Consider the following 13,971-nt stretch of genomic DNA (forward strand, 5'->3'; position numbering starts at 1 on the left):
AGTTCAGGTTCGAACTCTAAATTTGTTGAACCTGCTTCTTGAAACAGGCCCCTGAACCTTCTGTTTGGTCTGTATTCAGAAACATTTCTGTTTCAAACCAAAGATTGTAAATAAAACCATGTGACTACAGATGTCTTCAGTCATTGGCCAGGAATTACTAGGCAAAGCAACGAGAGGCAGTTTTGAACATCTGTATCAACGTCAGATAAAATACTTCTTACAGCTTATTTGGTGCGGCAGAGGCATGCTGGTTACTGGCAAGACGTCGGCTATGAAGGTGCGCTGAATTACAAGGTAGCTTTTAGGATGACGTCTGCTGTGGAGGGAGGAGTGTTGTTCACTAAACATATTTTAACTCCTTTTTCACAACACTTCAAACATTATTTTAATAAATTCATCTAGCTTTTTTGAACCACAAAACTGTTATATCGAAAGCATTATGTTTGTGTTACCTAAAATAAAAAGTGCTAGTAAGTGAATAAAAGTTTCTCAGTTAAAAGGGATTTCTATTCATATAATGCCAAAATTATGTTATATATCTAGATTTTTGTCAATTTAGCCAAAAGAATTTGACTGCACCGTATCGCCACAAAGTTAGTTGGATCTTTTATGCCTCAATCGTAAACTATTTATTGAGAATCATGAGAGGAGAAAAGATAAACAACACTGTTGCAGGAAACATTTGCACTTTGAGTTTTTAAAGGATACGACTCTGAGGCCTCTCTCGATGGGGTCGGTCAGCAGCAAGCCTCTTGGAGCATAGATCTTCTCATTCTGGTCTTTAATATATCTGTCAATCTTCTTTAACACCTGTTTATAGAGTAATAGATTACAACATGAAGAATAAACAATCCAAGGACTGGAAAAAAAAAGAAACTCCTAGAGATCTGACCTTCTCATAGTGAGTCTCCATGCAGAGGAAGACTGTATAAGCTGTTAGACAGGCCAGACAGCCTTCCAGATAGGAGCTCCCCCCGAGTTTCTCTGCTTCAGCATACAGGTTGTTTAAAGTCTGGATGGTTTCCTCAAATTGCTGCTTATCGAGCTGAAACCACAAGAAATATGTTTACATGTGTGTGTCTAAACGACAAACATTACAAAGATGGCAGAAGGGGACACACCCTCGACTCCAGCTCGGATGGAAATTTGGTCTGGAACTTGCATATAGTTCCCGAGCTGTAGTCTCTCTGAATGAACACCTTGGAGGACACAGCTGGCCGCTGGAAGTCTTGTAAACTGTGTGTCTGAGAAAGAAATAAAAAGCGAAGAAGATAACTCACTGAAGATAGCAACACAGCATTTCGTCGAAAAATAAATTTTTCTGAACACAATATACACGAAAAAACAGAAAATAGACCGTATTATACGAGTATAAGACGACTGAAATGAACAGTTATGAATACCGTAAGTTATGATAATAAATCTCCAAATATCAAGTGGTGAGCAGCATTTATGCTAAATCGCAGTATGCTAATAATATGCTAGCTAACATTTGTTGACTATCGAGCACTTAAAACACAACCAACGTTTTAGCCAATAGTCTTCCAAATCCACAATTGGGTCTAAAAAGTTTATATATTTCACCCAAACATCGTGGTTTTGTAACGATTAAAAACCCTTTCCACTTACCTCAGCCATGGCTGACGTTTAATCTGTCGCTGTTATCCGTCAACAGCACGACTTCCGGTATACTACTTCACAATAAAAGCACTCAACACAGAATGAGGCCGAATCATTCAGTTCTAAATTTCTCCAGAGACCATCAAGATGATCCGGGACTGGAATAACGTCACGTTTTTAGATTAAACCCAAAGGGAACTCTGTGTTTTAAACGCCACTGGCCATATTTGGAGGTAGATGATTGCTGAGTTACATCCTTGGAAAACCACATCCACTGTGAAGCATGGAGGTGGAAACATCATGCATTGGAGCTGCATTTTTGCTGGGATTTTGGGTGAAAACCTCTTTCCCCCAGTGTGGGAGTTTTGGGTATGAGTCTGAATCTTTCAATGTCCCAATGATCCAAACATCACCCAGGTGATGAATGGGTGGTTACATAAAAAGTATTTCAAGGTTCTGTAGTGGCCTTGCGGTCCTCAATCCAACAGAGAAACCGTGGAGGGAGTTGAAAGTCTGTGTTGCCTAGCAGCAACCATAAAGCATCCCAGCATACCAACAATGTTTGCAATTTGGTGAAAACCTACAATAAATATTTAAATAATTTTATTTTTAGCACCTTTTTACAAATTATTTAAAAAAATGAATCAGGTTTTCTATTCCTTTTTTTATTTTTACATTCTGTCTCACAGTTCAGGTGCATTAATTATCTTTTTTTCCAAGTGGTAGAACCTAAACAAATATTTTTTTCTACTCTATAGTGCAAAAAATGTATAACCATTTCAGATTTAGGGCTGTATGATAATAGTTAAACAACTGCAACCACCCTGTTACGATTTAACACCTAAAAGCGTTCAAAATATTTAAGTGAATTTCCATTTTTGGATAAGTTTAACTTGAAAGAACCCATCGTGACAGCAGCGTAAAACTGAAAAAGCCAGAGGTGATAATTCCCTCACCATTTGGTACAGGTGTCTGATTTACAATTCCAAATTACCATACCAGAGAAATTTCCCAAAAGTCTGAAAAAATCACTATACATCAATGCTTACAAGATTGGTGAATATAGATCTCAAGGCATTGTGTTGAAATAACTTTTCATTGGGGGGGGAAGCCTATTTTTTATAAGCCACCCAAGTTTAAACCATCAGGACACAGTGGATTTATACATTTATAGTAAAATCTTCATATTTGTTTTTTCTTCTGGAAATCTGTAACATGTTGGCCATTTAAGCAGTTGGGCTATAAGGACATTGCCAGAAAGGTGTTCTGTGGTATATTTTTCCATTTCAAGGAAAACTGGGTTTGAGTTCTTTTAGGTTAAATATTCCTTCATATATTGAATTACTTCAACGGCACATTTACCTTGCCACAATACCTGTTCAATCTTGAAACTTGTGGAGATTCTTTAAGTTTTAGTGCATCTCGTTACACTATAATGCAAATAAATGCTGTCCTTAAATGAAGTACACTTCTAAAACTAATTTTACATTCTATTTAGGCATGTACATCTGCTTTAAGCAGACTTGCATAAAAACAAGGCAGGAATTGTTTTTTTTTTCTTAAATTTGTACATTTTAAGACAGATAAATTAATCCCCAAATATCCAACAGTAGGCTACACCTACCACAATTATAGAGGAACATGTAGGGCCTTCGTAAATGAAGATTTGGCTGACCCCCCCCCCCAAAAAAATAAAAAAATCACAAGACAAAGGACTAACGCTGTTGGAAGAGTTTATTAACTCTGCGTTTTAACTCAAATCAGGTCTGGTTTGCCGACTTTCTTTAGTCAAAAAGACCGAAGCCCATGTCCTCATCGGACTCCTCAGACTCCTCCTTCGCCTCCTCCTTGGCAGCTGGAGCAGCAGCAGCAGTTTCTGCAGCTGCGGCTGGTGCTGCAACAGCAGCAAAAGCAGATGGATCTGCCAGGAAGGCTTTGACCTGCAGACAGAAATATCAGGTTAGTTTCACTAAAAACTACAGCAGCAGTGTGATTTCTAACCTGGGTACACCAAAACATAACCTGCAAAGTCAATTCCAGCATTTTAGCTTGAAACCTACCTTCTCAGCTTGAGGGAAAGTGTAGTCCGTCTCCACAGCAACTGCCAGGACTCTCTTATAGCCATTGATGACAGAGTGGGGAATGGAGGCCAGAGTGGGATAGCCAATTTCCAGACACACACTAGCAATGTTCCTCACACCCTAAAGAAACAAGTTTAGTAAAATTAGTAAATCACAAGACTTGAAACTGATTTTGAATCAGTGATCTAAACGAAGCACAGCTCACCTCCAAGAACCTGGCCTGAAGGGAAGCCTCGGTGATGTCGAGGACCTCAGGGCTGTAGACACTGCCATTGTCATACACCTGCTGGATGATGAGTCCGAAGGAGAAGGGCGAGATGTTCAACATGTTGAGCAGAGTCGCCTCGCTGGCACCAACCTTGTCACCAGTCTTGATCAGACCAACATCACTCTAAAAAGAAGAGGAACATGAGAATGGTGTTTACTTCATTGTTTTTTTCTTTTTAAGGACGATCAGCATCTCCTCCAGCCATTAAAAATCAAAACTCACCAAGATTTCAATGGTTCCCCTTGAGATCTTGGTGGTGATACCCAAAGCCTGGAAGAAGGAGGTCTTCTCTGGACCCAGTCCAGTATTCTGGGCTGGCACAGTGACGTCACACGGGGCAATGGCTCCAGCTCGAGCTGCTGCAGGCACCTGAGACAAACCACAGAAGCCGATTACAAATGGAAACATGCTACATGTACAGCATAGGCTTAGAAAAAAAAAAAAAACTATCGTTCAAACTTTAGACTTCAATTTGTGTCTGAAACCATACGACCCTGGCAGTCACAAAGATCAGGACAGGGATAGCGAGGAAACAGTTTAGTGTTTGCAGGGGGAACGACAACACAGTACCACACAGCTGCATTGTAACCTATCCTGCACAGATTCTTTAGAAAGTCATTTTCTTGTATTCGCTACAAATGTCAATATTAAAAGTTATGAACCATCAATAAATCTAAACATTTCAAACCATATATTGCACATTTGACACATTTACCTTATTTGCCAGCAGCATGTCCCTGACTTCAGCCAGATCCTCCTTGGTGAAGACAAAGCCCACATTGCCTTTAATGTGGGGCAGAAGCCTATCAAATCACAGAACTAAACTGTAAATAACACAAAATGAAGATTGTTTTTCAAAAAGGTGAAGTGTCTGAGACCTTGCGTCCCTAACTGTCGGGGATCTAGACAGGCAGGGATAGCTTGGAAACATGTTACTTTCAGCAGGGGGAACGACAATGCAGCACCACACAAGCTGCACAGTAGATATCCTGCTAGACTTTGTAAAATCTCAGAAAAAAAGGAGGACTCACTTCTCCAGAGCAGGGTTGTTCTCCAGGTGTCCACGGATGGCTTTCCGCATCATGGTGTTTTTACCCATCAGAACCACCGCTTTGCCACGAAGGGACAGACGGATGGTCTGCATCTGCTTGGAGCCCACGTTGTCTGCTCCCACGATGAAGCATTTTGGATAATCATCCAGAAGTTGCTGCAAACAAAGTTATACAAGGCGTTATTAAAGAACATTGTCTTTTTAGAGCCTTCCATGGGCTACTTCCTGCATACATTGTTGACCTCTAACCTCTACTCTTTGGCCCAGTTTCTGAGGTCTTCAAATCAAAAACTTTTACAGCATAGGGTTAAAAAAAAAAAAAAAACTATCGTTCAAACTTCAGACTTCAATTTGTGTCTGAAACCATACGACCCTGGCAGTCACGAAGATCATGACAGGGATAGCGAGGAAACAGCTTACTGTTTGCAGGGGGAACGACAACACAGTACCACACAGCTGCATTGTAACTTATCCTGCACAGATTCTTTAGAAAGTAATTTTCCTTTATTTGGTACAAATGTCAATATTAAAAGTTATGAAAACTCCCAAAACCTGCCGCCCCAAAAATAAAATAAAAAAAGGAGCAAACCTTGCCTTTTAAGCTGTCTCATTGTTGAAACGCCCTCCCTTTGTTATTACAACTGATCAACTCCATTGAATGAGTTTAAAATCAGGTCAAGACATTTTCATTCAAAAGCGCATTTAAACCAATTCAGACTTGAACTATATTTTGCTTTGTAATATGTTATACTTTTGTGAAGCATTTTGTGATTTTATCTGAAAAAGGCGCATTAGAAACAAAAACGTATTATTTTTGTGTTTGATTATTGCAAAAATGTTTTTTTTTTTAAATCTTCAGATTACTTTGTGGTTAAGCTCTATGAACTTCCTGCATCTCTGACGATTTTTGCACTCACTTTATAGTAAAACTGAAAAACAAGTTAAGGTGCCCGATACTAGACAACAGGTAAAATATGTAACAGAACGCTGAAATTATCAGAAAACGAACAATCTACAATGAATTGTACTTACGATAATTTTCATAAAATAGTTGGACTTCCACGTGGCCCTGTCTTCCCTGGGCATCTTTGCAGTGCTACCAGGGATTGCCGAAGAACTGGTTTAAAGACAAGGTGAACTCTACAAACGACAAAAGGAAAAGAACATAAGAAGACTTTGGTCAAATCCACTTTGCGCCCAATTTAAAGGAGAGAACTATTGATATGCTAATGAAAATGTTAGCATTAGCAGAGCAGGCCCCGCTCGACTAAACACAATCATATTGCAGTTAAAAACAACAGGAATACCTCCATTTTATGTATTTGATAATATACTGTTGATCTGGGTCATATTTTTTCAACTGAAAATTTGTAAATTTGGCTTTTTCTGGGTTTTACTAAACAGCATGTGGTCGGCTTACCGCGTACGAGGGCCGCGTGAAAGAAAGAGGAAGGAGAAGGTTGGCAAGAGAGTATATCAGAACCTTCTGGCCAATCACGTTGCAGGATGGGGCGGATCCTTCACTGCTATTGGCCAATCATTATGTCATTTACTTTTGAGAAAACTAGCTAAGGCGTTAGTTTTTTTTCTTTTTTTTAAACTAGGACTTTCTATGTTTTTTCAGCACCTCCCTTTCTTCTTTTTTCAACCATGCTTTAATAATATTAAACTATTAAAACAACCTTTGAGTGAATGTGACTTCTAAAAACACCATACTCGCACTCCTTGCCGGTATTTTTTTCTTTCTCCAAACTTTATTGACAAAACTCAAGTTGCATCCTTACCGGTAGGTGGGGGTATTGTGGAACTCGGCCGTTTGGAAACCGTAGCAACCGAAACGAAGAAAAAAAAGTAGACTGTACCGGTCATTTTTGTTTTTTGATATATAACTTTGTGTGCTTTTGTCTTTAATTCTTTTATTTTTGGAGAATCGATGGCTCAGTCTGGTTTACAGCTTCCGCCAGAAGTCTGGAATTATGTGTTTTCCTTTTTGTCGGTGTCGGACAAGTTTAGCGCCAGGACAACGTGCAAGTACTTCAAAAAACTAATCGACCACTGGTCTCTCTGGAAAGACTGGAGCGTGGTTTTGAGTTTTAGGAACGGCACCTACAATGACTGTTTTTGGGCCACTCTGCGACGCAGAAAAGTAACCAGCGTGGTGATGAGGAGCAGCGTGGCGGCGCACTGGACTCAGCTCAGCCAGGCTCTCCCTGGGGTCAGCACGGTTGTCCTGGAGGAGGAAACCCTGGAGAACGCCCTATGCTCCTTGCAGAGGCTTCCCCACGTGAAACGCCTGGCTGTCAGAAGCAACTTTCTGTGGTGTAACACAAATTTAGGGGCGTTTGCGCTGCAGCTGACCCACCTCAGCTTGTGTGGCGTTAGAGTCTCAGCAAAGGATGCCATGGCTGCACTAACCCAGTTTACCAACCTCACATCGTTGGATTGTCATCTAGAGCCTAATGGAATACAAACTTTTCACTTCCAAGCCGTGTTTGACAGCCTGCCCAAACTGAAAAGCCTCTCCTTATGCTGTAAAAAGAGCCTATTTGGTTATCAGAGGTTTGAAGCAGGTTGTAGAGCTGCAGCCTTGTCCAGTTTGGAACTTATCAACTGTATCTGTAATACATTTCCACTGAACATAATGAGGCCGCTTCCTCGCCTGCGCAGTCTCTCAGTTTACCACGGAACCCCCCCCACAAGGATGAGAGATGTTTTACCCAGCGATGATTACCTGAGGTTATGGCTGTGTGACCTCCCCCAGCTGTCCAGTCTGGTCATATTCAAGGGCCCTGCAGTTAACGTATACGCCTCTTCCATCCCGACCACAGTGACCAGTCTCACACTTCGTGTACCAGGACTGTCAGCAGGAGACATGGCGGCGGTAGCAGCACAGGTCCCAGACCTCCTCCACCTCCACATTGACCCCTGGCCTTCACATCTGGGAGCTCACACCTCTAAGATCCCAAAGCTTTTCCCAAAGCTGAGAAGTCTTAAAGTTCGCCTCCAGCACGTCCCAGAGGAAGACTTCTTGCAACTTCGCAAGCTGGAGGACCTACAGCACTTGGAGGTTCTGGACAGCTGTCCGGATGTCTGTCATCTGATTGGGAAGCTTCGACAGATCACAAAGAACAGATTTCACATTTCCACATCTCCTATCCCGAGAGATGTGCTTTGCTGTGATTGTACTCAGTAATGCAGTGATGTCATTTGTTCCACTAATTAAACTGTTGTGACAGAGTCCAGCACTTTTTTTTTTTGCCACTTTTTAACCCTTTCACGTTACCGTACTTTAGAACATTTGGTTGGCAAGGATGCAAACTTTAACCTTTTGCTAAATGTTTAATATTGAAGTGAAACTGTTTCAAGTAATTTTAGTAACAAAAAATGGAAAACTGAATGAATAAAAACAAAAATATAAGATTTTATATTAATAAAAACTTTTATGTAAATTTTATCAGTTACATTTCATTTCTTAAATCTTAAGTGCACTTAAATGCTTTTTTGTCCTGTATATATTTTGCTAACTACAAGTTTATGTTTTGTGAAATTCAGGGTTGTTTTCTGCAGACGTGTCTATTTTTTCTTGTCTTAAAAAAAAAAAAAGACAAAACATGTGAAATAAACACTCTTTATTTTATTTGTAGACGTTTGCCAGTCAGAACAAACAAATGCTTCCACCCCACCCACACAGAGGCGCACAAATAAATGACTCCTGAGATCATTTGAATAGTAAAGATAACATGAATACGTCTCAGTTTACAAAGCAACATTCACATAATTTGCAGTCAAATAATAATAATAAAAAAGCTTTAATTCTTTATTTAAATGGATTTCCTGGCAGAAGTGAGAATTGTAAGGCAGTTTATTGTGAGATCAGTGGAAAATAAGGTTTTGTGTGTGAAACCTCCCTATGTGGTTTCCCCTGTTACAGTGTGCGGTTCTGAGTTAGAATGCAACAAAAGCAGGTGAAGTCTCCCAGTGGGTCACAGAGAAGGCAGAGAGCTCAACAGTGTGTAAGACATCATTGCATTGAGACATTTGGCACAAGAAAAGAGTCTTTAACATTGATCATTGCTTAAAAAAAACAAAAAAACAGGTATTTGCAAAATGCATTTTATGAATACTTATTTGTTTTTTACTAGGGTCAGGCCTAGATTTCTGCCACATCCTGATTCCTGACCAGCGTTTCAGTTTCATCAGTAAATTGTGAATTCTTTGATCGCCGGGGTCACAGTTTTTTAACCAACGCTACAAAGACCAGATGCTGTTTGTGTTGAAATAATTGAGAGTAAACCTCTGTCACAGTAAGCTACATGCCAACAGAGCCAGCTCCTTGCATATCACTATGAGCTCCAAACGCTCAGAAATAAACCGAAACGGGCAAAACACAGTTCTGTCCCTTCATCAAAGACAATACAGATGTGTGAACTGATTGTAGCTGCTGCTGAAAAACTCCAAATCAAAAAACTGCATGCTCCAAAATAACATACACAACTTTTATCATTTTAATATTTACCAAGCTACAGATTTAGTTAATTCCGTTATAAACGCAACAATAAAATATGTTGGCAATAAGAGAAGATACAACAAAATTCTTTGAAACCAAATACAGCAGTAAAATCTCAGTTTTCCTAGAAGTTTGTTTTTTTTGTAAAGTCCAACAGTTTAAAAATTATATTATTTGTATTTATATTCATAAATCAATTTGAGTGGATCAATATTGTTAAGCGAAGTTTCCGCACTAAGATAAAAACTTGTTTAACCTCCACATGTAAATGAGTAAGAAATACGCACAAAGGGTGGGCAATTCATGCTCAAGTGACAAACAATGTGTTTGTTTTCATAGGAAATCTGTAGAAAAATAACTCACCAACACCAACTTATAAAATATTCTTAAAGATGGTCTCATCAAGAGATCCACTGTCTGAGTGTGCACAGCGTTTGAAGATTTTCAGAGAATCTGTGTGCGTGTAAGTCTTTGTGTTTTCTAAAGCTAGAAAAATACTTTTTTTTCTCCAGAATACTCAATGGCCACTTATTAAACTTGATTTAAAATCGGGCTAAGTTAGTGCTCACTTCTCCATGCAAACATGGGCGATTCAATTTTGACCCTGCACTGAGGCAGGTTGGATAAATTACTTATTTGGCTCTGTTTGTGTACAAGAAATAGTCTAAACAGAAATATCTTTGGGTTCTATTTAAATTTCTCTTGTAAAAGTGTAAAAGGTAAAACCGAAGTAGTCTGTTCAGCATCATCGCTGATAAATAGACCTTCTCTCGCGCTTGATATGATCAAAATGTCAAAAAAGCCTTTACTCTGCATTCAGACTCGTACGTTTGCAGCCTAACTGAAGAGTTTGACGAAGCAGCCGTGGCAGTACGGCTTGTCGTTCTGATCTTTGAAGGTGCCCTTGTTGAGCTGTTTGAGGCAAAACGCACACACAAAGTGCTCGGGGTGGAACTTCTTGCCCATAGCTGTGATACAGCGGCCGGTGATGGGCTTTTGGCAGCCCGAGCACAGCGAGCCGCGTCGCTCGTGGTAATGAGCCTCGCAGTACGGCTGCCCGTCGTGGTCGAAAAAGCTGCCGTTTATGAACGGCGTGAAGCATTCCTGCAGGAACAGAACAAAGAGTGACCGTGGGCTTCTGCGCACACTCTGCTAAGAGGATTGAAAACGGATGACTCACCCTGCAGACGAAGCATTCGGGGTGCCAGAGCGAGTTGAGGGCAGAGATGTAGTTCTCAAGGATTGCACGAGCACAGCCGCCACATTTAGGGGCAAACATGTCAAAGTAGTCCTTTCTGCAGAAAGCTTTTCCATCTTTTTCATGGAAGCCTGAAATGAGAAAGCTATTATATATTTCCATTCACTATATATAAATAAAGACAAATGAGTCTGGTTTAGCACATGTTGTAGTGTATGTATGGCACCTTCTGGTCCAAAAAAGGATCCACACTTGGCACAAAAGAAGTGTTCTGGATGCCAAGTCTTGTCCAAAGCAGTGACGACTTTCTGTAGAGAAAGAAGCAACAAGTTACAATTTCAGGGAAACAATACCAATCAAAATGAGAGGTCTTCTCAGATTTAAAGACTCATTCAAATAAACATCCTATTTTTAGTGTTTTTAATATGTTCTGGTGGCATTTTTGTCATAATGGAGGACACATATAAAGAACATTAATAATAAATAGAAACCATGTTTTAGAAAACAAAACAGGTTTTTGATTTAGACTAAAAACGGCATAATCATAATATGAAGACCACTGGGAACAACTTTACAAGATCAAAAGATGATCAGAGTTTGTAATTATTATGTGACTTTATTAATCCTACTTAACACAGTAAAGAGTCCAGAAGAGGGCATGTTAACCCCACACATGGAATAGGTGATTTAATCACACATTTTCCAGGGCTGACAGCCTCTCACAGCAGCCTTAGCTTGTATGTTCACGTTTTCCCCAAACATTAATCTTAAAAAGTCCTCAGAGGTTATGTTAGTAGATTTGTACAATTGAGAACTCCAGTTTGTTGCAGGCTGGAGGTCATTCCCAGCTTTGCCATCAGGAGGTGCAAAACTCCAACATCCTTCAATAACTTAAGCAGTTATATTCATATGCACAGATTATATCTGCAGATAGAAGCAGCTCTCAACAATTACTGTTAAATATGAACCTAATAATTATCATAAGTTAGTAGAAAAGGCTTCATCTGCTTTCATAGATGTTTCCTTTACTGAGAAAATAATTTTAACAGAGTCAAACTTCTATGAATAAATAAATAAATATGTTTATCTGGTTGTGCGTTTGAGTGTGCGCATGACTAACATCCAGTATGGATCCGTTACAGTAGTGGCAGCGTGGCGAGAACAGGCTGTGGTAGTCTTTCTCGCAGTACGGCTGCCCGTCACGCTCAAAGAAGTTTCTGGAGCCGATCTCCTCCTGACAGTGGGTGCAGACAAAGTGCTCGGGGTGCCATGTTCTGCCCATGGCTGTCACCACCTGGTGTGGGGAGACGGTGCATTAAAATGAAATGAGCCTCAGCAGAAGGAGCACAGTGAATCATAACACCACGAAGAATATACACTTCAAATAGAAACGCTTTCGCTGTCATTTGAGCTGATTTGGATTCACAAGAAGAAGAATTTACTTTTTTTGAAGAAGCATTACCTAAAGACACCTGGACAGCACAACTTTGTAGTTCTATATTTCAAATGAAGGAGTAAAAACAAGCAATGTTACAGAAAATCCAATTGGAAATATAAAAAAAAATTAAATAGAGTTGTAAGATTTATAAAAATATTGAAAACATTTATTCAAACAACCCAATTCATAAAATAAGGCAGAGAAAATCCAACAAAACCATGCAAATATATTGATTTAATATAAAACTGAACTTATCTGGATTTGAATTTCCTTTAAAGTAATTTGGTTCATTTAACATGTTGAATTTAAAACCATTTCTGGATAAAAAAAAACGTTCCTAAAGATGTATTGTAGTTTAATCAGAACCTGTTTTTGTTCTTAAAAACTTGAAAGAACTTTGTGCATTTTGAATATTTTGGATGTTTAGTGATATTTTTTAGGGACAGGTCATATTTTTAGACTTAGATCTTCCGATCCTGTTCTTCTCAGATGTTTGAGACCTTACAGAGCAAACACACAACAATCCACAAAGCAGCTTGCAACTCATCTTATCTGATCTGTTTTAGGGTAAACCACAAGAGTTGATAAAAAAGTAGCTGATATTTAGGGCTTAATTTTTCAGGCTCTGATTGGGTCCCAATCATCAGGATTCTTCCTCATTACCTGTCCAGCAATCGGTTTACTGCAGGCACCACAGACGCCTTTGGCCACCGTCTGGACTCCCAGTCTGTTGAGATCGGACTGCAAGCTTCCTAGCATGTTGTCCAGCTTGTTTGCAGGTTTTGCCGGAGCGTTGGACGAGGCCTTTCCTTGTGACTGGATCTGACAGGAACAGAGAGTGGTTTACTTTAAGGATTTGCTTTGTTTAGAATCAAAAAATTAGATCACCTAGACCCGACACAGCGAGATAATGTGAGCCCGCTGTAAGTTGCTCGTTTTGTGTTCCTTTTAAACCGAAAAGTGTGACTGTGATGTGATGAAGTTGGCTTGCTGGGATCAACATTGTGTGCTCCGAGGCACATAAACACAAGCCTCCTCAGATGGTGAGGTTATTGGATCTTCACGACTCCTGCATTCCTTGCAGGAGAAAAATAGCATCTCTGCTCTATATTTTCTCTGTAGCACTTTGGAACATACCTCACTCATCCAAACGACCGTGCTGGACAAAAACACGTACTAACCTTTCCTTGTGTGCTCATCACATAACCTCAATGACAGAAATCTTATTAAAAAAGAATCTTTCAGCTTCAACACGCGGTGGGACCTGTTTGCAGAAGTTATAAACGTGGCGGTAACTGTGCTGTCAGGTGGCAGATTGAGTTTCTGTTGCGCTGCAGGCCTAACATTCCCCTGCATGGCAGGACACTTAGTGTAACAAGAACTAATGCTTTGCTTTTCCCTAAGCTCCTCAATTCTCCCGCCCAGCTCCCGCTGCCATCACAGGTCAGAATTAGAAAAGGGAGTCAGTGTCTCCAGCATTAGTGTCAGCGCCCCTCATAACCTGGACTGAAATCACTGAACGCCTGGAGCCTTTAAAGACCAAAGACGCCCTCAAAACCTTAAAAGTGTTGCTCCCGCGTGCCACAGAGACTCGGCTTTGACCCTGAGGGGCAAAAGCTGACAAACTTTATGATGCCAGTTAAAATGTAAAAAGGGAGGCGGCTGATGGGAAGCGAGGAGGCTTAGAGAGGAGCAGAGATGACGGAAGGGGATCCATGCCTGCATTGGTGGGAAGACGGGGTCACAATCAGTCTGACAGGCCACTGATACGAGGACCTTAGGAGGTGGGGGTGGCGTGAGCGGCTTGG

The 13,971-nt window shown here is 40.3% G+C and overlaps 3 protein-coding genes across 3 annotated transcripts in view; all 3 read right to left on the reverse strand.

The window, feature by feature from the left end:
• LOC112145658 (golgin subfamily A member 7) overlaps nt 1-1,785 on the reverse strand; it is a 3,524-nt gene extending 1,739 nt beyond the window's left edge. Inside the window, exons 1-4 of the mRNA XM_024271018.2 lie at nt 1,630-1,785; nt 1,122-1,244; nt 893-1,045; nt 709-810 (exon numbers count right to left, since the gene is read on the reverse strand). Of these exons, the coding sequence (XP_024126786.1) occupies nt 709-810; nt 893-1,045; nt 1,122-1,244; nt 1,630-1,638 (387 nt within the window). The 5' untranslated portion in view covers nt 1,639-1,785. The remainder of the gene's footprint in view (nt 1-708; nt 811-892; nt 1,046-1,121; nt 1,245-1,629) is intronic.
• Nucleotides 1,786-3,336: 1,551 nt separating this feature from the next.
• On the reverse strand, nt 3,337-6,582 carry rplp0 (ribosomal protein, large, P0). Its single transcript, XM_024269934.2, has 8 exons — nt 6,441-6,582; nt 6,053-6,160; nt 5,001-5,176; nt 4,685-4,772; nt 4,192-4,338; nt 3,907-4,092; nt 3,681-3,821; nt 3,337-3,560 (listed from the first exon to the last, which is right to left on the reverse strand). The coding sequence occupies exons 2-8, from the start codon at nt 6,104-6,106 to the stop codon at nt 3,405-3,407; spliced, it is 948 nt and encodes a 315-aa protein (XP_024125702.1). The 5' UTR covers nt 6,107-6,160; nt 6,441-6,582; the 3' UTR covers nt 3,337-3,404.
• Nucleotides 6,583-8,632: 2,050 nt separating this feature from the next.
• Nucleotides 8,633-13,971, reverse strand: part of pxna (paxillin a) — a 28,900-nt gene continuing 23,561 nt past the window's right edge. Inside the window, exons 7-11 of the mRNA XM_024269933.2 lie at nt 12,827-12,985; nt 11,846-12,019; nt 10,952-11,033; nt 10,708-10,856; nt 8,633-10,631 (exon numbers count right to left, since the gene is read on the reverse strand). Coding sequence (XP_024125701.1) covers nt 10,365-10,631; nt 10,708-10,856; nt 10,952-11,033; nt 11,846-12,019; nt 12,827-12,985 — 831 coding nt within the window. The 3' untranslated portion in view covers nt 8,633-10,364. The remainder of the gene's footprint in view (nt 10,632-10,707; nt 10,857-10,951; nt 11,034-11,845; nt 12,020-12,826; nt 12,986-13,971) is intronic.

Source organism: Oryzias melastigma, linkage group LG5, assembly GCF_002922805.2.
Source record: "Oryzias melastigma strain HK-1 linkage group LG5, ASM292280v2, whole genome shotgun sequence".
Taxonomy (NCBI): Eukaryota; Metazoa; Chordata; class Actinopteri; order Beloniformes; family Adrianichthyidae; genus Oryzias; species Oryzias melastigma.

Excerpts from the sequence above, each read along its gene's own strand:
- rplp0 (XM_024269934.2), bottom strand. The coding sequence starts at position 6,106 with ATGCCCAGGGAAGACAGGGCCACGTGGAAGTCCAACTATTTTATGAAA. Across the intron at positions 4,773-5,000 it reads AACAACCCTGCTCTGGAGAA|GCTTCTGCCCCACATTAAAG; the intron begins GTGAGTCCTCCT and ends GTGATTTGATAG. Across the intron at positions 4,093-4,191 it reads GGGGAACCATTGAAATCTTG|AGTGATGTTGGTCTGATCAA; the intron begins GTGAGTTTTGAT and ends TCTTCTTTTTAG.